This window comes from Anoplopoma fimbria, chromosome 24 (assembly GCF_027596085.1).
Source record: "Anoplopoma fimbria isolate UVic2021 breed Golden Eagle Sablefish chromosome 24, Afim_UVic_2022, whole genome shotgun sequence".
NCBI lineage: Eukaryota > Metazoa > Chordata > Actinopteri > Perciformes > Anoplopomatidae > Anoplopoma > Anoplopoma fimbria.
In genome coordinates, this window is record NC_072472.1 from 8,937,393 (window position 1) to 8,964,508 (window position 27,116).

The 27,116-nt window shown below is 40.3% G+C and overlaps 1 protein-coding gene across 1 annotated transcript; it reads left to right on the forward strand.

Moving 5' to 3' along the window:
• The first annotated feature begins 1,779 nt into the window (after positions 1-1,779).
• gabra6b (gamma-aminobutyric acid type A receptor subunit alpha6b) lies at positions 1,780-26,865 on the forward strand. The gene is made up of 11 exons (XM_054625541.1): positions 1,780-1,814; positions 1,982-2,103; positions 2,458-2,525; positions 3,638-3,858; positions 4,408-4,490; positions 5,109-5,170; positions 5,211-5,292; positions 5,562-5,714; positions 9,991-10,268; positions 19,298-19,554; positions 26,778-26,865. Exons 1-11 carry the CDS (start codon positions 1,780-1,782, stop codon positions 26,788-26,790), a joined length of 1,374 nt encoding a protein of 457 aa, XP_054481516.1. The 3' UTR covers positions 26,791-26,865.
• The last annotated feature ends 251 nt before the right edge of the window (positions 26,866-27,116 follow it).

Below are 27,116 nucleotides of genomic sequence, written 5' to 3' on the forward strand. Positions count from 1 at the left end.
ACTCAAGTTATACTTCAATGTGTATGAATACTGCTGCTGCTTCTCCTACTTGCTTGCTTCAGCTACCTCTATGTCAGCCATCCCTACTATTCCCACTGCTATTGTGCCCGCACCGCTACTTCTACTTCTTCTGTAGCTTCAACTCTAAGATGGTGGTTTGCAGATGATCCAGATAAAAGTTGTTTGATTTGATCCTCCAGTACATCCAGCTATGTTACATATGTCCCTGAACAACACACCAGCACAAAACAACTCCTCTAGTTTCTATAGCACGTGGGACATGTCAAAATTACATATTTAAGTTACATTATGCAAACTTGAAATCATGCTGAACCTTCTTGTTTTACTATGTAGAGCTAAATCTGCCAGTACTCACCAGAGGTTTGTAGTGATCACCAAGATCTTTCCATTCACGCAGTTACGTCTAATCTGTGAAAGGTCTTACTCTGGATGGGCTTCATCTGAAAGTGATCAATTGTTTTCTGCATATGATTTAAATCATATTTTGAGATCATTATATAACTTGTGTTTTGAGTACAAAGAGACCAGAGTTGAAGGATTATGTTGCGTAATCAGTCTCCACATTTGAATGCTGTCAGAAGAATATCCTATCTTTTTCTCTCTGACATGAATTATTGATAGCTATGATACCACTTATAATGAAAAAGTAATGCTGTGCTAAGATAATGTATTCCTGCCCATTGATCAATAGGGACGTGATATAGTGATGATGTTTGCTGAATCTGGAACATCAGAAAACCAAACAATTTTTTTCAGTTTAAGTTCTAAGATAAGCTCCCTGGTTCACTAACCTTCTTATCTTACCATCATTTCCACCTTTGCCATAATCAGCTGATGTTTGTGCACACTGCCAGCTGTGCCACTGAAAGATCAACTTTGCAGAGCAACAATGGAAATGATGCAATTTCTTGAATCGTGTGTTGTTGTTTTTTTGCAACATATATAAACTCATGTCAGCGCTGTAGGAATGGCTGACTTCCTGTGCTTTCCTTTAGCTCTCGGTCTATGGATAGTGTGAGTTTGATGTTGCACTAAATGTATCTACCACCTACTCCACTCAACCACCCCAACCACTATATGAATCACAGTCCATCATGCTTTATCTCTAGTAGCAGTTTTTCTGTCTTTTTATGGCCAAGCATTGTGGTTAGACACACACACACACACACACACACACACACACACACACACACACACACACACACACACGCAAAGAGAGAGAAGGCGGTCGCAAATGATATAATTTAAAAATGATATTGCACTCAAAAGGTCACTGGCATACTGTCCATTGATGTGATATTATTTGTGCACTTCTCCCTCCCCTCTCTCTCTCTCTCTCTCTCTCTCTCCATCTTTCTCGCCATCGCTTTTTCCTCAACCCCCCTTAATTAACTAGGCACAATAACCGTCATCATCTCCATCAAACAGATACATGTTGCAAATATACAAGTTGCTCTTGAGTGTGTCTTCTAAAGTGCCTTGTTCGGTTAATGATAATGCCCCCCCACCCCACCCCTCCTCGTCCTTCCTCTTCACTCTCTTAAAAAACTCTTCAGGTTTTTCCAACTGAGCGATCCTGAGGTGGGCGCAACCGCACTAGAGAGGAAAGTCAAGTCGTGCTGGACTGGCGCGATATTCTCGCTCGGTTCGCAACTAAAGGAAGACCTGACCCTGGCATTTAATCATGCTTTTAAATGATGGAATATGCTGATTTTAAAAGTTGACCAGGGATTTCTAGTTGTGGGGTGTTTGCGAGGCATGGCTTTCCTTTTAACTTGCTTATTTCTGTCTTGGTGAGTATCACAACTCTTTTCTCTGCATGTTCTCCCGACTTTTACGCACGGGGAACCAAAGACCGTGGTGGATGTATGTGCGTTTGGAAAAAAAACTCTGTATTTTCAACTGTTTAATCATATTTTCGAATGATATTTCATCAGTGCATATGTTACTTTAGTTACAGTGTGAGCAGTGTTTGGGGAAATCAGCCAGTACCAGATACCAGTATCTATTTGGATAACATAACGCGCATATTGGACAGATTGCTGGATGGCTATGACAACAGGCTGCGACCTGGATTTGGAGGTATGCTAATGAACGTGACATATTATGATTTATACGATATTGCCTGATACATTATTGGATCAATTTGTCTTTTCTCAAAAGATAAAGTTTTGCTCCTGTAGCTGTGTGTGTGTGTGCTTCATTTTCATCCAGCATTTATCCTGTAAAGGTTCAATATTATTTTGTATATTTATAACAACTGGAAACTCATTTTGACAATCAGCTCAAATCAATGTCATGTTCATTTTTGGATTTCCAGTGGTCATTTTACTATATTCATGTACTATACATTACATTAAGATTTACGTTCCACTGCTTTATATGTTGATTGAAATAGTCAAATGTCTGTACCAAAGTTGTTGTTTTTGTCTGTAGGTCCAGTTACAGAGGTCAAAACTGACATCTTTGTCACCAGCTTTGGACCTGTTTCAGATGTGGAAATGGTATGTAAACCATGCTGACCCCTGAAACACTGATACAGGACGCACAGGCTAATTCACTGGCCCCCCCATATTCATGCATGCGTTTCATAACACTTGTTAACCAAGTCAGTGTAAATGTGTGAATACAAAAGATAATATGTACAGTCTTCCCGGTAACTCTGTGCATATAGCATCTAGTCCATCCAGCCTTCATTATTCCAGCATTTGAGCAGGACGTCATTAGTGAAGCTTAGGATTTTAATCTGGTTGACAATCCCCCCGTCAGGGAGGGAGAGAGAGATGTGGCTGATGTTGGGACGGGATAGGTTTGCTCTGTGTGACATGGGATAGGCTGAGCGCTGTAGGTCTGGAGTACGCTACGCTGTTCAGGCTTTAGCTTTCACTGCATCTAAAGCCCACTTGAACTGGCATGCGATAGGCTAGTGGCAGCTCTATAGAGATGCATGTAAAAGGCTCTTCAGGGCAGCATGGACATCCCTTGGATTTAAAAGCATCCTAGACTTTATGCTGGCTGTAGAAAGATTAAACTGTAGTCATGTTCAATGATTGCATAATCAATCAATCAATCGATACATTTACTTGATTTTCATTAAAGGCGGTCCATTGAGAATATGAAAAAAAACATAAATGTTCCAAATTATGTTTTAGTGTCTTGGTATCTGTTTGAGTTGCATCGAAGGAATTGAATATGTGTGATAAAGAGAAAATCATCTATTTTGAGAAGATGAGCGTATGTCTGTGTCTTACATAGACTTGTTACTATCTAAAAAAAATACATATAAACTCCTTTGAAAGAAACAACAATAGATCAATGTCTTAATTGTAAAATATTTTAAGAAGCACAAATCAATTTTTTTAAATGCATTAGTACTGGCAGCAATAATAGAATAGTCCAGAAATGGAAAAACAAAAATAAAAAAAACAACAGACTACATTGCCATCCAGCAGGTCCAAACAAAAAACATGGCTCACAAAACCCATCTGCCATTCTCTCCGGGGGTAGTGGAGATAGTAGTGTTTGGAGCAGAAGCAGCACCAGCAGTGGGATTGGTAGTAGTAGCTGCGGTAGTAAATACTGTATATGCTTAACCCACACTCTTACCTCCATCCAGGAATACACCATGGACGTCTTCTTCCGTCAGACATGGATCGACGAGCGGCTGAAATTCGAGGGCCCCATCGAGATCCTGCGGCTCAACAACCTGATGGTCAGCAAGATCTGGACTCCGGACACCTTTTTCCGGAATGGCAAGAGGTCGATCTCTCACAACATGACAACCCCCAACAAGCTGTTTCGCATCATGCAGAACGGAACTATCCTCTACACCATGAGGTAACATTGCTGGACGGTGAGCTCCAAACCGAGCCAAGACCGGAATAGAGCAGAAGCCTCTAAAGCAAATCAAACAAACAGGCATCCAAGAATATGCACAGACATGAAAAGAAACGAGGAGTGCCATTCCAAAAAAACAAGATATGTGCCATCTGATATTGAAAACAGGCCTGGAAAGCGATTCAAACAAACATGACTCCAATGTAGCATGAAAAAACAAATCCCTTTGAGTTACTGATGGCACTAAAACTGATTTTTTTAATATAATTAGATCATTTAAGTGGATCATCTTTACTTTAAAACACTGACTGAATAAGTTCAGGATCTTTATTTCATCCACATTGTTAACTTGTGTTGTTACTTGCCTTTGCAGAGGGTTCAGTTCAATTATTCTCTCTTCTATATACATTTGTATATTATTCATGTTTTGTGTTAGTCAGCCATTGTACTGCATGGCACCGCAATGACTGGTTTCAGTAATTGCTTAGCAGGCAATAGTGTATCAAATATATAGCAAACACTCGCTTCTACCCTTCTCTATTCTGACAGATTAACTATAAATGCCGAGTGTCCCATGCGTCTGATGAACTTTCCGATGGATGGCCATGCCTGCCCGCTCAAGTTTGGGAGTTGTGAGTTGGTTTTTGTTGAGCCTCACTGGTATGACAGATGGTGACACTCTCACATGATCACTTTTTCACCGAGTAACTGACCTTGTGAAAGCTTACAGAGATGTCAGTTTGAAATGTCATATACAGTAAGTCACCTTTGGAATACTGTAAAAACAAAACTAGTCCAGTATTTGTGTAGGTGACCAGGCGCGCAAAAATGTTTATGAAATGAAAATCTAAGTTATGTTATAATGTTTTTATAACATCAGCCATTTACCCCTGTATTTTTATTTATTTTTTGGCTTGAGTATAATGTTTAAGTGGATTGATTATTTTTTTCTTTTTCTTCTTTGCTTATTCATTTATTATGTTTATTTATTATAGTTATTGTTATTTGATATCTTATTTTTGAGAATGTAGATAATCAGTTCCGCTTTGAAAGCCAGAAATCAAACATATTTGTCCCTTTGTCTGTTATCCTCTCAGACTCTCATAGTTTCATTGTGTACTTTGTGTCCTAAATTATTAAATTATCAAAAATGCAAAAAAAAAAAATATATATATATATATATATATATATATATATATCTTCATCAGGTGGATATACGTTTTATTAAATGTTGCATCCCTCCTGTCCAGATGCTTACCCCATCAGTGAGATTGTATACACTTGGAAGAAAGGTCCTCTGTCCTCTGTGGAGGTGCCACAAGAATCATCCAGTTTCCACCTCCTCTGTGGAGGTGCCACAAGAATCATCCAGTTTGCTGCAATACGACCTCATCGGTCAGACGGTGTCCAGCGAGAGGCTAAAGTCCAATACAGGTGAGGAGAGATTCTTAGAGATTTGCTCAGTATTGTGCTGTGCAATATGCAGTATGTGTTTATATGTATGTATAACCCTCTATGTTTTTTTTTATGTCATTTGTGACATGTTTTTTATGAGGTATCTCTGGGGTGAGGTAGTATCTTGTATAATGCATTACTAAAGCTTTTATTTTGAAACCAATATATATTGAAAAATATACAATAATGTTAACCAAACATTTTGCCAACAAAAGAAATACAAATGTCTTTGCTGTTTACTCTCCCAGGTGAATATGTCATCATGACAGTCCACTTCCATCTTCAAAGGAAAATGGGCTTCTTCCTGATTCAGACATATATTCCCTGTATTATGACCGTCATCCTGGCCCAAGTCTCGTTCTGGATTAATAAAGAATCAGTTCCAGCGAGGACGGTGTTTGGTAAGATTTCTTTGAATTTACTCAAATACTGTTAAACATTCCAAGTTTCAAGCCTGTTTTCAAGCGAAAATGGAAAATACTGCAGACTAAAATGCAAACGAAAGAAGAACACATGCTGCACATTGTTTTCTTGCTGGGATGGAACTTTATCATTTTAGCAGCCAACATTGCAACACAATGACTTGCAAATAATGGAGATTTTTCTTGTATAAAATGTATTGAAAAAAGTAAATCAAGTCAGTTCACCGAGTAGAACAGACTTTTCTAAAGCTGTGCCTCTGATTGATCATCCAGAATGCAGTTTTTGTAACTCTGATGAGTCAGAGGTTCACTATGCTGCTGGAGTTTATAGCAAGTTTTTGTTTTCACTCAGTTTTCACCTCTCAAAAGTCAACTTTATTTTCTTCAAGTATCCAAAACTCAAACGAAAGTGTATCAAATCACCACCCACTGCTCGACCCCAGTGTGAGTCTAGCTCTGGCTACAACCTTCCACGGCGAGAACAAAGACAGACACAGTCATCAGAGTATGTTGTAACCTTTCTTCATTATCTCTATTCCTCTGTCACTGTGCTGGAGCTGAATTAATTGGGAATAAATGTCCTTTTTGAAATTGGTCATGCAGGGCCAGTGAGAGGGAGGATGTTTACTTGGCCCTCTTCCGAGCACTCACAGGTTCCGCTTGGTCACATTACATTACGCTACAGTTGCCACCAAGCTCTAGCCCCGGGAGCAGAAAGGGTGAGAGACACTGAGGAGAGACAGAGAAAATGAGACTGAGAGAATTGAGAGACAAAAAGACAGAGACAAAGCAAGAGGGAAAAACATGGGGAAGGTTTGTGAAATTCCCCTCCTTTATAATTCATTTTCCCCTTACAATAATCCTCAACAAGCTGCAGCTGAGCGGAGTAACTCTGCCGGTCCTTGTAGATTATGGTTCTGTGCTTGTCTTGGCAAGGGAGTTAGCGTTTCAACAAGCCTGCAAGCTTCTTCAGAGAATAGATCCCAATCATTATTGTTAGCATTAAAAAGTTAAGGCCCCATGCGGAGATCACATCTGTGGCAACTAATTAACCCCTCTCGTCCTGCTGTTTTACGTGCCATTCAGTATTGGGCATAGGATGAAAAAAACAATAACTATTCATTCTCTTGATTTGCTGTTGTTAAAAAGGGGCTCTGGGCGAAAAAACCAAGGGCGCGCTGGGTATTTTAGAAGAGGTTGCAGAGCAAAAATCAAATACCACATATTGGATATTTTAATAACAAGGCCAAACTTTATCTGCAAACTCTGCTTAAGTTTGTTTCTGGAGCTTTATCGCCTCCCTTTTTTTTTTAGGTCTTAAAGTACTATGTTTCTCTGGTACAAAGGAAAACAATCGATTTGATTAAAAAAAAAAAAAAAAAAAAAAGCCATTATTTGAGTAGGTTTCTTTAATGCTCCCTCATTTCCAAAGTTCCATGTGTGATGGTAGTTTGGAAATGAGGGGAAAGAGAAGACGAATTGCTGCATGGATGTGCTCCACCCTGACAGAACATTAAGTCATAGTATGTTGTGTTCTGGATTGTCAACAACCTCTCTAAGAGCTGAAAGTCCCTTGAGCACAAGTCTCACAGACTTAATTGAGTGTGGCCTAATTTGTACCTTGCTTTTTTTTCCATGTAAAAGCACATAAATGCCCCAAGCATTTCCTTTCTATCCTGTCTTTATGCTTCATCCCCCACCACTCCTACACTCTTTCTTCCTTTCTCTTTCTCTTGCCTCTCCCTCCTACCCTGACAGGCTTTCTTCCCATGTCCCTCCTCCCCTTCGCAATCATTTAACTTGTGCTTGAGCTTGAGATAGTCCGCGTTGGCTGGCTATCGGAGGAGGTCGTATTTGAGAGCTGTTAGCTTTCAGTGCTGAAGTGTTGTGTAGAACGTGCTTTTTATACATTATGGGATGCATTAAATCCCCCATAAGCTCCTACCCTGCAAATGAGATGTACACAACAACAGTGCACATTTGCTAAAAGCATGGGCTGCAGTATTCAATGGCCCATTTTCCCTGCCTGCTTTGCTTGATGTAAGTGAATTAGACATGTACTTTGTTAATGGGCCATTAAAAGAGTTGTTCAGTGTCAGCATCTTTATCTGACTTAATAAGGTTAGAATCTGGGCAAGACGGAGGAAAATCCCTTTCTAGTGACTAAGAGCCATGTTTCCAGAGGCACAATTGCACTTCATATCTATTTTGTTTGGTGTGTTTTGATAGTTTGACACTTCAAAAGGGCCTCTAAAATGCACCTTTCCATGGACCTTTTGTGTTCATTTCAAACCATCATGTATTTAAGTGAATTCATGAATCTTAGGCCTGCAGTCTCAGATCTTAACAGACTTTTTTTCTTATTTTAATACACTGTGAGGGTGTGCTCAAAAGGATCTTTGCACTCTGTGCTTCAATCTGGAGCCATGGCCAGAAGTTTAGACGAACTTTTGACGAACTTTGCAAAGAGCACTCTTAATTCAGCTGAGAAATATACAAAAAAAACAATGTTGCTTATCACTCAATTGATACATACATTTTTGTTTTTCACACATCCGTATCTGACCTGTAGCTTCTATTGTGAGGTACTTATAAGCAGATAAACAAATATTAGTAAATGCTTTGTGGCTTGTGTCTGGGTCTTCTTACTGGATGGCTTTCTGGAGAAGGTTTACAGATATTTGGTCTTGTATTGGCGCGCAAGTGCAAGGTCACGGGTTACTGTGCTTATTGACGGATTATCTTCAGATGAAGTGACTTTTTGGCAGAGCTTGCTGGGCAGAAATGCCACATGGCCTGACATTCTAGTTATATGGCATCAAACAGAGTTTCTGCCATGTGTCAAAGATAATCCATTGGGAAAATCAGTTGTGTACTCACTACAATTATTTTTTTTTCACTTTTTTTGTCAAATCTAATTCCATTTAATGCCTCGTTATGCTATTAACAGCTTGGGTGTTACACATGTTCTGTTACTTTATTTATTTATATATTTTTTTCAGACAATAAACCCTCCTGGTCAAAGCATTAATAAGTGATTATTAAACTACCTTCAGTTTCAATTCATTATTTTTTAGTTTGCATGAAAAGTTGAAAAGGATCCGTCTTGATTTTCACCCTATTGGGAAATTTTAATGAACATAAAGCACTCAATCTAAAGCTTCAGTTTGTATGTAATTAGTTGGTGCATGCCACAGTATTTAGACATGAGTAGAATGAAAACTCCAATTTACCCCTTTTAGAGGAGGTTATAATTGGCATCTACACTATGAGTTATATTTCAATCTCATGCACCTGTGCATCTTGTGCATTTGCATTCACAAACTGAGTGAATGCAATAAAATAAAAATCCCTTTATCATCGTGCTGATAGCTGTCAGACCTGAATGTCAATGATTTATTATGGTACATGTTGAGACCCTCACTCGGAAGTAGCTTTGAATCATTCCGCAGCATTTTGGTCTAATAAATACGGAAATCACAAGGGATTCAACTGCTATCATCTCGGCAATGCTGACGTGATCACAGACGTTACTTGCCAGATGGTATATCTTCCTAAGAGAGTTGAAATGGCTTTTTTGAAAAGAGATGGTGCAGTTTTGTTTGTCACTTTAATGATCCAAAACTTTGGTGAGCAGACCTGATATGATCTTTTGATTTTAAGAGAAGACACTCTGAAGTCAAATGGCAGGCTGACTGGTAGCTACTTACCCTTAAGTTGCTTTATGTTGTTCATAACATTACATTTGTTTACATCCGTGTGTAAGTGTTTTTGTGTACCAAAGACACTTATTCACCTTCCTGATTGCATTAAGACTGTAAACCACTGAACACACATTTCCTGGCCTGTCAAAAAAAGTAAACAAGCGCACTCACACTTCTTGAGCTCGCGTTACAATTTTTTGGCGAACAGCAGATAAGCAAAGTGACTAGTCTTAGTCTTGTCTATTTGTGTGCAAAATAAACAAATAAGACATAATTATTCTTTTTTTCTAATTCCGAAGCTAAGCCAACTGCCTCCAGGCTCTAGGTCCATATTTATCAAAAAGACATGAGAGTTTTATCAGTCTTATCCTCTGACTCTGTTAATAAGAATGTTTTTTAAAAGTCTGAATATTTCTTAAAGACAAAAAAGTTTCAGTATACTATGACATTAAACACAAGAATAGTCAAGCATATCAACCCCAAGTAACAACAGACAATCAGATGTAAAAAGAACGTTGCACTCATAACTTCTGTCTCCTCCCTGCATCCAGGTATCACCACCGTCTTGACCATGACAACGCTCAGTATCAGCGCCCGCCACTCCCTCCCCAAAGTTTCTTACGCCACAGCCATGGATTGGTTCATCGCCGTTTGCTTTGCCTTCGTTTTCTCTGCCCTAATTGAGTTTGCGGCCGTCAACTACTTCTCCACCCTGCAGGCCAACAGGGAGCTGAGGAAAGCGGCAGCCATGAAGGCGGCGGCTCAGGAGGCAGCAGCTGCAGCTGCAGCACCGGCTCCAGCCACGGGGAACGACGGAGAGGTTTCCTCAGTAAGTCTGCTTTACGGTTTTACGCTAGTTACGTTTACATGCGTTCACAAATCAGTTCTGGCTCAAGTTTAAACCTGTGTGAACTCAGTATTTAGTTGTCAACAAAATGCATATGTTACATACATCCATGCTATTGAAAATGATACCAATATCAATACCAGTGCCCCTTTTCTCTATTTTAAGTGTGTCTGTAGTGTTTCCCTTTAATTGTCAAGCAAATGTTAAGCGACCTTTTGAAGTGTCTCAAAAAAGAAATGTGATATAGGAACATATCCAACAGTTTTGAAGCAAATAAACTAGGCTGCATTGTTTTGTCAGATCGCCTTGGCTGACCGTCAAAGTGAAATGGAGAGATTTTCTCAGGAATCTGTTTTGATTGTTCTTTTATGTCCGCTAATACTGGCCATGTTTCATGCTGTCTGGAGATGAAGACAACTTAAATATATTTCTTGTCATGTGAGTTGAATGTTCGCTACATTAGATCACATTTGGCAAAGGCGATTTAATATTCCATTTAGCGCAAGTGTTTTTCGAATTTTGGCGTTTCTATTATGCTATTCCTATAGGATACTTTGATAAACCCTCATTAATGGAAACATGGCTATATACTGTGTTGAAATAATTAAGATAATTCTTCTATGTGTCACTTTTCGTCACGTCTTATAAATATAGTTTACATTCAGAGGTAGGATTACTGGGGATGTGTACGGATATAGACCTTACAAATTGCTCAGAGTCTCTGTGATAAATGATGATCCGAGCTGATGCTGCACTTACAGAAAATAAAAAAGTGCTTCACTTGTCCTCATTACGTTCCTCTACATCAAACCACTCCACTAGCTCCACCACACTTTTTTCTCCCAAATCTAAACTGAGCTACTAAATAACATAACTTGCAGCATGGCTTTTAACTTCATTTGCTGAAAGTTTGTCATTGAAACGTTAGGACTCGCTTTCAGAGCCGTTCTCCTTTATTGGACTTCGGACATGTATTTTGTCTATGTCATGTTTTAGAACAAGCTATCGTCATGAAATTAGAAAATGTACATCAAGTCAAATTTTGGTAACGTTAGCCGACCGCCATCACTTCTAGGTACACATCTTTGATGTACCATTGCTTTTACATTAAGAGTCAGTGAAGCACCTGCAGAAAGGGATGGTTTTAGTATTAGCTCCAGCTTTGCACAACAAAATTTGTTGATCATAACCAGATTAAAAAAAAAAATCCTTTTTAATGTGGATCAGTCACATCGGGCTGATATAAAGCTGGACTATATTTTGGTACATCTTTGGGTAAATTTTGCACTAGCTAAAAGCAGTTCCTGTTTGGACTGCAATCATTGGATTTCACCAACAATATGCTTAAGACTTGTTCTTCTGGTTGGGCTGACATATAACTCTGAGAAGAGGAGGTGTGATTTCTGCGGTAATAAGTGTAATTTGGGTGCAAGTGGTTAACCCCAAATGAGGGAGAATAATGCCAGTATAGCCTGCAATACTGAGGTTGGATACTGTTCTGTATTTATACATGTAATCCTTCTGTCACTACCATCTCTCTATATGACTGGTTTTCATCAGTCCTTTTCATCTTCCTGGTTCTCAGTTGTTGTTGTCTCTTGTAAACACGTCTCTATTTTTCCTCCTGCCTGTCTTGGTCTGTTTGTCTCTCCTTCTGTCTAAATCCATTTGCAGATATTTGCCTTTATATAACAATTTCAATGTTCTGATCCTTTTCCAATCCCAATCAGCTTTATTAGCATAACACGTAAACACAGCTGTGTTGCAAAGGCATACCAAATTAAAAGTGGATCGGGGAAAAAAAGCAATTATAAATATAATGCAACAGTGAACATTAAAGAAAATGATTGAATACTGTGTGTAGAGGTGTACATCCAGTGTGACTGTTCAAATACATTCATGTCACATTCTCCATAGTGTTCATTGTATACACTATACATATACGTACTGTATAGGTTGTTAAAGGCAGATGTATGTTGACAGGCAACATATCATCACTCTGTCTTGCCTTGTGGCAGCAGTCACCAAGCAGAGCAAAAGCAAATTACATTTTTATAATTTTTTTCATCATTAAGCAGGGTTTTAAACCATGGACTAGCTTTAACAACACCATGATGTTTATCTGTTGGGTTTATATATATTTTAAACACACAAAAAATAAATCTGTGGTTACAGTGACTTTCCTCTGATGGCTTTCATCATTTCATATAGCAACCCCTTGCAATCTCCGGTTCATTGTTGCTCACTCTCTGTTTTGTTAAGATTTTGCCTCCCTGCAGATTTGTATCATTTTTTTGATTCCACCAATTGAACATCTTTGTTAAGAGATTGGTGCTGTGTGATTTGTTTTCTTTTCTCCATTGTGGACTGCACTCCGCTTTAAGGTTGGTTCAGTGGTTCTGCGTCCACATGGCACCGTTTACTCAAGCGAGAGTATAAAATTGTGTTTGATTTGACTGATTTAGATGGTTTATATTATTTGATTTCACTCATGTAGAGTTCTACTTCGTGTCTTGCTCTCAAGGTATTTCTTCAAATCTCTTTTTCCCTCCTATTCACGCATTTGCTTATTTGCAGTCCCACATGCAGCATGTGCAATGTAAACAATGCACGCTGTACACTGCACCTCCATCCTCTGCCTCATTCCAGACGAAGTCATACTCACACCTACATCTAATCCATACATTCCTCCCTCTGTCCTCCCTTCCTTCTCAACACACACACACACACACACACACACACACACACACACACACACACACACACACACACACACACACACACACACAAAAAAACTTACCAACATATAACATTATCCCTCCTTTTGTGCCTCTCCTCTAGCCCCCTGCTGTGCTCTTCATTTGAACCCTCTATTCCTGACAGACAGACAGACAGACAGACAGACAGACAGACACACACACACACACACACACACACACACACACACACACACACACACACACACACACACACACACACACACACACACACACAAAAAAAAACTTACCAACATATAACATTATCCCTCCTTTTGTGCCTCTCCTCTAGCCCCCTGCTGTGCTCTTCATTTGAACCCTCTATTCCTGACGGACACACACACACACACACACACACACACACACACACACACACACACACACACACACACACACACACACACACACACACACACACTCTCTCTCTCTCTCTCGTGCGCTCACACATCTCTTAGCCATACCTCTTATTCATTTTTCCCTCTCTTTTTGCTTGAATGTGCTGTCCACATATAGACACTGAAACGCCACAATCTCCACTCCATCCACGCTTGTCCTCACAGCCCCACACAAGAACGCACATGCACACATAATCTGCAGCACACACTCAAACCCTCACACAGGCCTGCATATATGCACACATGTAATCTGCAGCAATTTATGCCCCCACATCCATACAATTCACTCATCACTCTATAAGCTGTATTATCCATCCATCCATCCATCCATCCATCCATCCATCCATCCATCTACAGCATATCCATCCTCCCAGTCACTCTATTCTGCCCTGTTACTGTGTGATAACCACAGAGTGACACGAGGAGACAGCCAGTGGCTCTGTGAACGATGTTGCTGCAGATTATGTAAGAGCCATAGATTAAGGGAATATCCAGCAGATCACTGCAGGCTCACATGAAGGAGGGCAGCCAGTAGAGTGGGGGCTGAGAAAGCTGGACCAGTCCATTTTTTTTGGTGGCGCAAGATGGAGAGATGGATGTGAGGGACCAGGGTGGTTTGTTTTTGTGTTGAATGTGTGAGAGAGAGAGAGAGAGAGAGAGAGAGATACACTGAGAGAAAGAGAGAGTGGGAGGGATGCATCATGGAAAATGACTGCTTTCAACAAATATGTAGGAGGAAAGACTCTTCATTACATAGAGAAAAGGGGGAAAAAACACAATGGTGTATCATTGGGGATAGAAATAGTCATCCAACAGTCACGCTTCCAAACACTACCTGTTATGACTGTCAGGTAAAACAATAACAGCAAAGGACAACTCCCAGAAACAAAATAAATGTGTCATTTAATGACTTAGATATACGACTGTAAACACAAAGAGGAAGGGGGTGTTTATCCGTGTCTGAGTAAAGGGTCCTGCATGCATTGTTAGCGGCTTGTGTGAGTAGGTGGTGCAGTATGTGGTGCAGGAAATAAACAGAAAATAAAACATTTGGTGTCAGGAAATAGAGGCGGGAAGAGAGAAAGAGAAAAGAAGGGACCTTTTATTTAGAGACTCATTCTGATTACATCGGAACAGGTTTGATTTCCAAACATTTGTTCTGGGGTCACGGTGTCCTGATATTAGTCCTGAGAGGTATGATTGTCAAGCTCCAACCACAGTTTTGACAATATATGTCATGTACTGTACCTGCATATGCCTGTGTTGTTTTCTTGTTTGTCAAACAATACGTTGTGTGTATCCTTAAAGCCTGCCACTATAACTGAACTGTGATCAGTGGAGTAGGTTGAAACCAAGAGACCCCTTTTATGTTAATTGGGCAATTCCTGTTTTCTGTCTTGCATGCACTACTCATTTGCATTACTGACCTCTGCAATCAGCAGGAAAGGGTATTTGGTCAACCACCTGCTCATGCATGTTATCATGTGTCCTCGCTTGTGTCCTAGTAGAGAACAAGTGAGAATAAAATGTGGAAATGCTCATAAAACATTGCTCCACAAACAACAGCTCCACAGCATATCTTTCATTTTCATATAATTTCATACAAGGAACATTTGATTTATATGTTTGTCGGGATTTTGAGTGATACAATATTGATGGACTACATTCATAGTGTTGTTAGTAACCTTATCCAGAACCTCAGTACACAAACATTACTCTGCAGACTTAACATTTGTCCAGCAAAGAATAGGAGTAGAGCAGTGTCTGCTAAAAAGTTGGACTTCAATGTTAGTTTTGCCCTGAGCAACCACTGTACCACTCCGAATAGAGAGAATGCATTAGCAAAATGTTTGACTGTTCCCTTAAGCTTTGTGTAAGGAAGACTATATGACTACAAATGGTGGTTTTGTTATCACATGGGTTTTAGAAGGCCTTATCATTTCCTTTTTTTATTTACCCTTTGGGCAAGTCACATAGGAAGCTTGTGGTTTATATTGTACCAGGGTTCAAATTTGGAGTATGAACTTGTGTAACTAAGAGAAAGAAGATCATGATTTGTCAGAATCAGAAGTCAGAAAAGTTTGTCAATGTTTTATTTTTCATTTTTTTCTTGCATCTCAAGCGACAATCCTTTATGTTTTCCACAGTTCATGTTAAAAATGCAGTGTAATATTTAGAGGGTGTTGTAAAAGGCTTAACCTTATATTTTATTTTTAGCTGATAATAGGGTAATCTCTCCCTTTTCAGCTTAATCTCATATTCTGCTGGTTCAACTTGTATGCTCGCAGCGCTTAAGAATTTATATCATGACACAGAAACACAAATTCATAAAATAATCTTTTTATATTTTATTTTTAGTCACGACTGATGTTCATTTTTATCCTCTTACTTTCTAAACCGAAACAATGAAAGCACAGTATCATAGCTGATGTATTCAGGGTACGTACTGCTTACTTCTTACTTCAAATACATTAACACATTTACATCTCCACCACTTATGATCATCCATAAGTGTATACACACCCACTCAACACCCACTTAGGTGAACCTCCATGCTCTTTCTCCCATGCCATATTGGTAGTGCACAGTTAGAGTAACCTTATTTCACACACATGCACCTACTCATACATAATAAAACACATTTACATGTGGCTCCCACCCACGCATATCAATACCCACACCCAAACAAACATCCATACATCCATCAGTCAGTGCCCATCCTCCATGTGTCAGAGTGGTTCTGTTGAAATCCTGAGCAGTGGATAAAGAGAAGAGGAGTTGATCCCTCTGGGATTTGACCAGGAAGAAGCCAAGCAAGCCTGTTGTCATTATCAAAAATAGCATATCGGATCAGCTGTGCATATGTACAGTATGCCGCGCACACAACGTGGACTCACTGCATGATCTTTTACAGCAATGGGAAGCATTACAGTTGGTGTTGTTGCAGTTCTTGACACTCACTAGTTACAACAGAATACAAATAGACCTTCATGACCAAATCCCTGTGAGGATGAATTTACAAATGGAAACTTAACTCACACATAGGGGCAAAAATTGTAATTCAGGGATGAGTGAGCTTTACATCGGGATGACCAGCTGTTGGATCACCAGGACCCACAGCCCCCCCCTCACAGTCCCTCCCCATTTCCTTGTTGCTAGGGTTTAGCAAATCCCGATCTATTGTTTTTTTTATCCCTTCTTCTTCTATCCCATAGATCTTTCACAGTGCCCTATTGCTGCCCGATGCAGTTCCCTTAAATACACTTTCTCACACTAATGAAGCCTGGAGACAATTAAAGAATTTTAAATCATAGCGTATCATACTTTTTTTTCTCTTCTCTCTCTTTGACCCTTTGTACTTTTCAACTATCAGTGTTATACCACAGGAAATAATTATATTGTGTTTTAGGGGTACCATCGATCTTTATTAAGTTTTATGGTTTACCAAAGAAGAGGAAAGTTATTCTGTGTTTGTTTCAGACCCAAGATAATGTGTTTCTTAGTATAATATGTAGTCAAGCCATGCATCATACAACAATCTCTATCTATAGATCCTTATGTTTTTTTTTCTTCATTTAATGTTTACATTGTTCCATGGTTATACTCATGACGTCAGACATTCATACAGAATTGGAATGAGGATGACTCAATGTATTCATATCAGCGCAGTGTGTATTGTCCAGCTCAAGATGGCCGCCTTACAATGACTGATTTGCTTAATTAAAACATGATATTTTTTTTAATTTGTAGATTTATTGTTGGTTTAAAGAATAATATGTCAATTTTAAGATGACCAGTATACATGAGCCCCCTTCAGCCAGAGGATTGCAACAGCCTGACACTTTCTCAACCTTTAGAGGAGCATGTAATCCTGTAGCCTCACAAATCCATCCTAAATCTCATAAATTCAATTTTTGCTCCAAGACTATAGTCTGGAAAAAACAGTTTGAATCTGGACAGGTCAGTGAGCTACATATGAAGTATATTTCCTCCACACTGTAGTGAAAAAACAATTATTTTAAAGTATGGTTTACATCAGAATCATAATCCTGTTTTGTTGAATATTTTAGGAAAACTCCAAAAGCACATGTGATAATGAACTAGCATACAAATAACATTAATGGTTTGTTTTCAATTAATTTGGTCTCCAAGGTGCTTTTACGAGTCCAACCTTCCTCTCCCTGGATGACAACCAGAACAGGGCCTTCTGTGCCTCTGGTATGCATCATAAACATATGGGTTTCACTTATATTGAGCTCCCGTAATTTGCTGCAACATGTGGTGAAGCTCTCTAAAAGTCCTCTGTGCTTCTCTGTAAAAAAAATAATCTGTAAGACTTCATGTTTCTCACTGGAATCAATTCACTGGAATCAAACATGTCTATAGTGATAACTTCCATTTCGCCCAAAATACACTTCATACCTTTTATTAAAGACATAATATGTACTAGCGTTGTCCGTTGCTTTTTGCAAACACCTCCTCTCCGGCTCAACTAGCGAGCGAGTGAGCGTGACAGAGAAAGTGTAGCTTTGTTGTTCAGGGAGCTAGAGAGTGAATGAAGAGTGGGATCGGTGTCTGAAAAGCCGTGAATCAGAAGAATAAAACATTATTTTCTGATTGTTTCACGACAGTTACGCTCTGAAGAACAAATAAACACATTCACACCTCAATACAAACCTGAGTTAAGGTGGCAGGTTTTGAACGGATGCAGCCAAAGGCACGTTTCCTCCTGCTGTGGTCCCTTCTCTTTATGTGTGAACGCCTGCGAGGTCTGTGAGCCTCAGATCACTAATGGGGTGTTACAAAGCTGCCCACCCTGCTTATTGGCTAGGGGTTACACTCCCACGTGGGGTCCAAAAGACCAAAAAACAAATGTAAACATTGTATGTTCCTATAAACGGTCTTGCAATCATAAGGTTATATGGCAATTTGCTAAGTATTTGTTTTGAAATTGTTGTTTTTTTTTTTAATAGAGTAAAATGTATCAATTTTCCATAATTCTCATCTCCATAATAACTTAATGGAGCTACTGTTAGGTCCCTTGACCTAACTCTACTTGATCCATCAAGAACTGACTGTTTGTATTATTTCTATGGCACTTCAGATTGATACAGTAATTAAAAGAGTTTTCTTTGATTCATAAAAAGAAATGGCTCGCTCTCCTTCAGTGTCTCTATCACTCTCTCTGACATTGCAGGCAACACGGTGTTCCTTGACTCATTTCCAAGATGTATTCTCCCTTTGGCTCCACACACATACTGTAGCTGATTTACAACTATTGGAGCAGGGAGCATGTGCTTAGATCACACTGGTTTACTGAAAGCTGATGAGCCATAGCGATAACCATGTGTCAATATAACGCAAGTCTCTTTTGTTAAAGATGTTTTGTTTGCTTCCCATAATTGTATCAATCTTCATGGAACGGGTTGATAGAAATCACATCAAATGGAAAGCAGAATATCATTGATTTCCTTTGTGGAGCTTAATTACTTGAGTTACTCATTGGTGTTCTAGACAATTTTTGCAAACACACACACACACATTTCCCACATGCACTGATCAACTCATAGCTGTGTTATTATGGCACTAACATCTGGATTATTTTTTATTAAATATATTTTTAATTATCTGTATAGTGTGTTGATGTAAATTCCATTATAACAAGTTTTCCCTTTAAACGCACAATCAGTTTGTACTACAGCATTAATATTTTGGCACATAACATATGATGATTTTATGACTCTGGAAACAGCACAGCCCCCGTTTCATTATTAATACACTCGTATTACATCATGCACTATTCTCTTTAATGAAAGTTTCCTCATACCAATTATACACATTTTCCCTTTCCCTCTCCAAGGTGGATGCCAGCAGTGTGCTGAAGAAGAGGATGAATTCTGCCCCGCTGTTTGACCGCCCTGCCAAAACATTTCCCAACCCACCTGTCAATGCCCAGGCCTTCCTGCAGCAGGGTTCAGCTGTGCCAGCCAACAACGTTCTGACGGGCACCAGCATCATCGACAAATACTCCCGCATCCTCTTCCCACTTTCTTTTGGCGCCTTCAACCTGGTCTACTGGATCGTTTATCTCACCAAGGACACGATGGAGATGTCCAGGTGAGCAGATGGCATTTTTGTTACAAATAGTTACAGCACGTCCTCATTGAAAATAATTTGTTTGGGTTAATCTTGCACAACCTCAAACATACTCACAAGTTCCTTATGTGTGTATATTAATTAGGGGTTGGTTATAGCACAATATCCCTATAGGACATGTGAACAAGTTTAAGAACACCCCTTTAAACTGATTATCGTTTGAACTGCAACTGTGTCTGTGGTTTAAAAATGAATCAAAACCAACTGCAAAAAATGCCTGGCCTTAACTTAATGGATTGCTTTTGTAAAAACGTTTTCCAAACTGGCTGATTATTTCTCAGCTTTCGAAGTTGGTGCAGATGTTCTTTAGCTGTTGGAGTCCATCAAAGTTGTTGGATCCTGCCATTTGTTATTGTCTTATTATTAACCATAACAATAGATAAATATCCACAGAGAGGTAGGCATGCAGTAAGTTATCAGTTTATATATGATGTTCAGTTTGTACCTTTGCTTAAAAAAGGCCACATCACACACTGTATACATTAGATTGCACATTGAGTCTATAATGTATGTGTTGATTCTGAGCACAATAATCTATATTTAAAGTCACATTTTAAACCATACCACATGGTTCAGTTCACAGAACAGAGCTGTGAATTAATCTCACAAGTTGTATCTTGCAGTTGTTCTTTTGTGTGTGTCTGGGTGCTATGTGTGATGAGGGATAGCATGGGAATGTAAAGTATGCATCTGTCCCCAATATATGTATTTGTTTTTCTTGTTCATGTATGTTTGCCTTAAAGTTGATATATTATTCAGCAGCCACACAAAGCTCTTACACTTTCAGCTCTAATTATAGTCATCAGAATGGAAAAGTTGGTCACAGGCTTGATATAGTAGTTATGTTACAATTGCAATACAAGACCAACAGGCAACACTGCCATTTGCCTGACATAGATTACACTAGTATATTGGTATACAAGTATTTTTGGATACTGGTTATAAAAGGCTATCACACCCTAACCCTACTGGCTGGTTTCCTATCCACTGCTGCTGAACCATTTTGAAATATAATATCTGTGGTATCTGGTACTGTTTTAATAAAAACACCATACAATACAAAGAATGTCACTTTAAAATGAACACGATAGCTACTGCCATAGCCAGGGTGAATTGTAGCGGCTCAGAGGCACATTTATGTCATTTTCACAAGCGCTGTCTTTTAAATACATGTGATAAACTTAGACATATATATGATTCACAGTGGTAACGCACGGCAGTCATCGTGGCGTTGTTATTGCCAAAGCAATACGTCTGTCAACAGATGAAATCACTCTGTGGTGTTTGGATGACAACAAGAGATGTATGTTGCTCTCATACATCACCTCGATGGATCCTGTGAGTGCTGACGGTTATGCCGGTTGAAGATGAAAGTTTTATTTATGTACGTGTGTGTGTGTGTGTATGCAAGTTTGTGAGTTTGATTTTTTCCCTAAGCAAATGCTATAAACAGATGCATATGAATGGTTGTGCATTTTTTGTGCTATTGATGGGCTTCACCACTCTTAACTCTGGGGCTTTTCAGCTGTGTGGGTTCAGCTCCTTTAATTCCCTGACTTGCTCTTTTTCTAAAAAGGGAACAGCTCTGAGGCCTAAACAGAGACAAGACAGTGTTGGCAGGCACTGGGATAGTTCTGTGTGACTAACCCTCTTAGTGACACTGTCTAAACTGTTTCTATTAATTGATAGGGACTTTAATCGAGAAAGCAGATCCTGACAAAGGTCTTGTACGGAAGCAGAAGAGTGGTGGCCTTCAGACTGTGGGAATCAACAGGAATTAGAAATAAATAAATAGCATGGAATGTAATTTGCATGTTTGTTTCTGTATAAAGTTGTGTGCAAAACACAATAATGTCTGCATACATTCAAGTGCACTGTATGACTGATCAAGCAGTGAGTAGGGGGGAGTGATGACAGCAAAGAGGAGGTGACACCATGTCCCAAGACTGATAACTGTAAATCCCAGTGGTGTTTGAACCTGTAGCTGACCAGCCAGTGTAAAGAACAAGTGCAACCACAGATTGTCACTGGGATTGATTTTCGTTACATCACTCTCACCATGAAAATCAAGATGTCTAGCATGGACGAAAGCTGTCACACAGGGTTCATACAGATAGTGTGTTCGATTTTACAGATGTGTTTCCTTTAACTTACAAAATGGCTGGGTACCAACAAGTCTAAGAATCCAACAACTAAGTATGGCCGCCACCAGGACGTTTGTAGTGGACATTTACCCACCAGAAAATAAAAAATATATATGGAATGTCAGTCTTTTCCAGATATTACAGGAACTATATAAGTGTCATATATAAGTATAAAAGTCACATATATTTAAACAAAACTTACATTCATACAGAAGATTCAACATACTGTTGTAGCATCTATCTGATCTCTGATCAATGCTTCCACTGAATGATCTGTATGGATTATGGAGCAGTGATCTGCATGTTGAGAGAGTTCTTAGCCTGTGATGTGAGCAAGAACAGCTTCAGGTACATTACCAAAACCCTTTGGACTGGAGTATGGCTTGCACTGATTTGCATATAGCCTTGCAAAATGATATCTGGCTAATGGAGATGAATTTGAAATTCTGGGTTTTGAGATTACATAACACACATATGATCGAGCTAAACTGTGAGTCTATTCAGAGTTTTGTAGACACCAGCACCTGTGAAAATGAAAGCATTGCTGCTCAGTGATCTGGGCCACAGCTGAATGATCTGGGCCACAGCTGAATCACAGTCCACGGTACAATGCTTCACACTTCCATAATTAATACTTTACCGTAGCTATTTCTATGCAGCACCACCCACACTGACAACCCCTTGATTCTCAGTAAGACCCACCTTAATCCACATATCACGTCCATTAAGTGTAAGTGGGTAGTCCTTTTCACTCCAGATAGATAAATATACAGCTCCATTGGCCTCCACTGAAAGCACGTAGCAGTGCATGCAGCATACCTCTTTATCTCTTTGTAGCTTTGCTTTTAATATAGAGGGCCCTCCTGCAAAGATGAGCTGGACCAGAAGAAAAGACTCTCTATTTGTGCAAATGTGTGTGTGTGTGTGTGTGTGTGTGTGTGTGTGTGTGTGTGTGTGTGTGTGTGTGTGTGTGTGTGTGTGTGTGTGTGTGTGTGTGTGTGTGTGTGTGTGTGTGTGTGTGTGTGTCTCTACTTCTGTGAGGATACAGGCGGACAAGTGTATAAATGTGCCATGGCAGCAGTGCCTACCGACTGGAGGCTATTTTAATGAATAGCACCATTCAGGGCGAGACATGAAGGAAACAAATTTGCTGAAAACACTTCCTTCCATGAAGGGCCCCAGCTGGTTGGCTGACTGGTTGCAGGCTGGCTGGCTGACTGGTGTATGTGTGTCAGAGTGGGTACAGCAGGCGATAAGCCTTGCCCCTCTTTATTACCTATCAGAGTGCCAGGCTTGAAAAACAACTTCCCCGTTGTTGGTCATAAATCAAAACTACTAAATGCTGTTTCCAACTCAATCCCAATTTTCGACTTCCGTGCAGTAGCCATAACTTTGGTGTAATGATCATTCAATTACCGGCCACTCAGACAGAGAGTGAGGGAGACCAATATAAACAGCGATACCCTATCTATCACATTTCTCGTGGGAATTGCTACATCCGCTTTTGTCACCTTGTTTGAGTGTTTGCATGAGTGCATTTCTCACATTACCACCTCTGTTTACATGGACGTCTGTGTGGACACTCAAGCGTAGAAATGTGACCATTTATAATTCCTTATAAGATAAATTATCACACAAGAAAACTGATCTCTGGCCCCTACTTCCCGTACAAATATACATGCTTTCTCTCGTCTACCATCCATCACACTCAATTGCTTTCTCTATTTCTCACTTTATCTCGGTGTCACTCTATCAGACACCCTCCCTCTCTCTTCTACTCCCTCCCTGCCTCTATATTCCCCAACCCCTTTCTCTCTCTCTTCCATAGTGAAGTGCCTGCACTCTGCTTCCTCTTTGATAAGACAGGACAGTCCAACAGGATAAGCAGAGATGTTGTCCCTCTACCTCATCTACTCAGCATTAATCATCCGGTCATTTAAGTGCAAAACAGTATCTTGTCTCCGTAGGACTTTGCAAATGTGTCTCATCTATTTGTCTACATTACCGACTGTATAGATGCAAATTGGCCATCTAGTTACTTTAGCTAATACAGTTAATGCAGCAAGTCAGCCCCGCCTAAAGAGAAATGGTCCCATCACCAAAAAGGTCAAAAGTTCAGTTCCTGGAAGATCCAATATGAGTCTGTCAGCAGTTGCATGACCTGTCAGTGTACACAAGAGCAAGACACTGAACATTGCTTGCTCATTTTAAGTGAATAATTATGAATTAATACCTGCTAATGAGGCTTTTTCTTACTTAAAAATAATAGCAACTAATATTTGATTGCCTGTCAACAGTTAAGATTGCTGATTATACTGAATGGACAAATACAAACGATACAGTCATTATATCTTACTAATTATTATATGATAATATAGTTATCAATCAATGGCCACATAAATGATATGTTTCTCATTGGCTTGCGAGTGTGTTTTGGACTTGTTTAAATAGTGTACACAATGGTTTTTTAAAAGTTTATTATTTTCATGTTCTGAATTATTGCTTATGGTTAGCATTTTCAAAATGATAGATCACCTTTCCATGCTTCCCCACATAAGAAACCAACTCACTTGTGCTTATGCTTGCATTTGTACTCACAGCCTAACAAGGTAAACAAGATATTCTGTTACCAGCATAGCCATGTTGATAATTCTGCCCTGTGACAGATATGGCCTGAACACTATAGGAAGACAAAAGTCTATGACATAGTGTGTAAGGTGACGTGGCCTGGCCCAGTCTCAGGCCAGGCGGGCTTCTGGTTCAGCGAGGGGTTCTGCTGGCTTAAGCGAGCGCCCAACTGGAGCCTGCAGCTGCTCAGAAGGGAAATTGAGATCTCTGACCATAGAGCCCAAGTCAGTTTCAGTCCCTTGGTCTATGGTTGATGCCACCTTTCGGATTGCATGCCGTCGTCATCCGTCGAACAAGAACTGCTATTTCATGCGACCTTGATGGCCTGAAACCTTGCCACTCTTTTGGGGGGCTGCTGCAGGTGCACCAACGGCAGGTGGTCGAAGGGCTTATGAGCTGCCAGTAGTGGAGTGTGGTGTTGACCGGTAGTGAAGCAGGGTGCGGAGCAGTGCAGCTGAAAAAGGAAGGTCACCTGCCAGGTTTACTCTGGCACAGTTTTTTGAATGTGTGGTTGAACCTCACCGCACCCAATTACCTCCAGGTGGTAAACGGCTCTGCGGATGTGATGGAGCCCCTGGTTCTCCAGAAAGTTTTCAAACTCAGCAATGGCAAACTGCTGGCCATTATCCCTAGAGATGGTGTAAGGGACCCCCCACCGAGCAGACAGGCAGGCAAGGAAGTGACTACCTGAGATGTGGCGACTTTGAATGAAGGTTGTATGCTACCATGAGCAAGTGCTGATGCTGTGGGATGCCATTCAGCGCCCTATAGATGTCCACCTGGATGTGCTGCCAAGGCGTGAGTGGCCACTGCAAAGGTGGCGGCGGCGGCTGGCAAGTCTTCCCTCTGATAATGCAGGCTGTGCCGTCTTTACCATTACCTGGTCACCACACTAAGCCCCTTTCTTCACGATGCTTAGGTGACCTTTGTCAGTAGCATGGGCTGAGATAAGGATGGGCTGGAGGTTGCTAGCTGCAACTCCAAACCAGCCAAAGGTTCAAGCTAGAATGCTAGTTCCACCGCCTTTACCTGTGATAAATCGTAAGGGGACATCACAGGTTTATCCCTGAGTTTTAAGGCTATTAGTATGTTTAGCTAGCTGGTCTCTTTTCTGTTCATCCTCCAGTCCCCCAAACTCACAGAGACTGGCCATGCCCCTCAGGTTGGCTACGTAAAGGTGGACTGACTAACAGTCCGCTGCAGTATAATAATCTGTGAGGAAGTAGAATGTGAAGACAGCCATATGACAAATGCAGCGTATCTGAAGGCGGGTCAGAGAGTCCAAAAAATCTGCTTTCCTTCGCTTCCCGGGTTGTGGATGAGTATGACTTTCATCTGGTTGTTGCTGGCGTCAGTTAATCCGATGGCCGCGATGAACGTTTCGAACCATTCTTGTCAGTGTGTCCATGGAGCCAGCGGCTCACAAAGCAGGGCAAAGAACTGAGAGAAAGGTGGCAATCGAAAATCCAATCCTTGTCGCCAATGTTGTGTCCAATAACTTGTATGCTGCACATACCAACTTCAACTCATCTGCTTCTCATAACAACCCTTAACACAGCAGACTGTCGTTACTGCAAAAACGATAACCACGAATGGTGTGGCTCATACACAACACTACATAAATCATAAACAATATGTAAACCACTTAGCATATGGCTAGGCTACCTATTATTTAGCTGAACGATTCTCACCATCCCACAGTCACTGATAGCTACACATGCAACATACATTTGCATACTGCTAACAGTTTAGGAATTGTTTTCATTTGCAAATTCGATTTAATTTAAGAGAGTTTTAGTCCCATGTTTGGGCAATAATGCACATGGACACAGTAGCTATTCTATCCCATAGTGCATCATCACCTACCTACCAACCAACACAAAAAGTTGGCTTTTATTGCCAGCAGCCATGTAAGTTCTCTGGCTGAAAATGGCTCTCAGTGCTGTCAAAAGTGTCTCCTTCTTTAGCACATCAGGTGGAGGAGGTGGAGGTGTGAACTACCTGGCAGAGGTTCCTAGACGAGTTTCACAAGGTCTTTGTGAACAACATTGGCAGCGAGGGACTGAATAAATTCAAATTGTAAATTCAGCCTCGAACGGATGCCATGTTTCAAAGCAAGACTGATCTGGAGCGTGTTGTTACATCATACCAATGTGCGTTGTACGGGCAGATGTGGTTGCATGTGAGATGGAGTAGGTGTGTGTGGAGGTGTATGCATTTATCTGCATGTTTAAATATGATCAAATATAAAATCCATAATTCGAAGAGAAAACCTTTAGTTACCCTTGGCAGCATACCAGGGTGGCCCTCTTTCTCTCCCTTCCTCTCTATAACACACACACACTCACACGCTTTACACAGGCACAGATCTTTCCACTAATTCTACCTTTTTCTCTTCTTTCTTTCTTACAGGGATACGGTATAAGCCAAGAGTTCGTCTTCCTGGGAATGAGACATCCACACACATTTCATAAACCTGCACAGGCACACACACACACACACACACACACACACACACACACACACACACACACACACACACACACACACACACACACACACACACACACACACACATACACAATAAATAGATGACAGACGCTTGCCAAGCACTGTTTTATGCCGCCTCAGTGCATTGTATTTCTTTTTATGTACTCCCCTGGAAAGCGAGTGTTTTGAGAGCAGATATACCAGCTCCTATTGCCAACTTGACCTGGGAGCTCACAGCCTGTGGGCCCCGGGCTCTGGAAT

What these genes read in the sequence shown, in the direction of transcription:
- gabra6b (XM_054625541.1), top strand. Translation starts at nt 1,780, where the DNA reads ATGGCTTTCCTTTTAACTTGCTTATTTCTGTCTTG. An exon ending in CCCGCTCAAGTTTGGGAGTT is followed by an intron (nt 4,491 to 5,108) that starts GTGAGTTGGTTT and finishes CCTCCTGTCCAG; the next exon opens with ATGCTTACCCCATCAGTGAG. An exon ending in GAGGCTAAAGTCCAATACAG is followed by an intron (nt 5,293 to 5,561) that starts GTGAGGAGAGAT and finishes TTACTCTCCCAG; the next exon opens with GTGAATATGTCATCATGACA.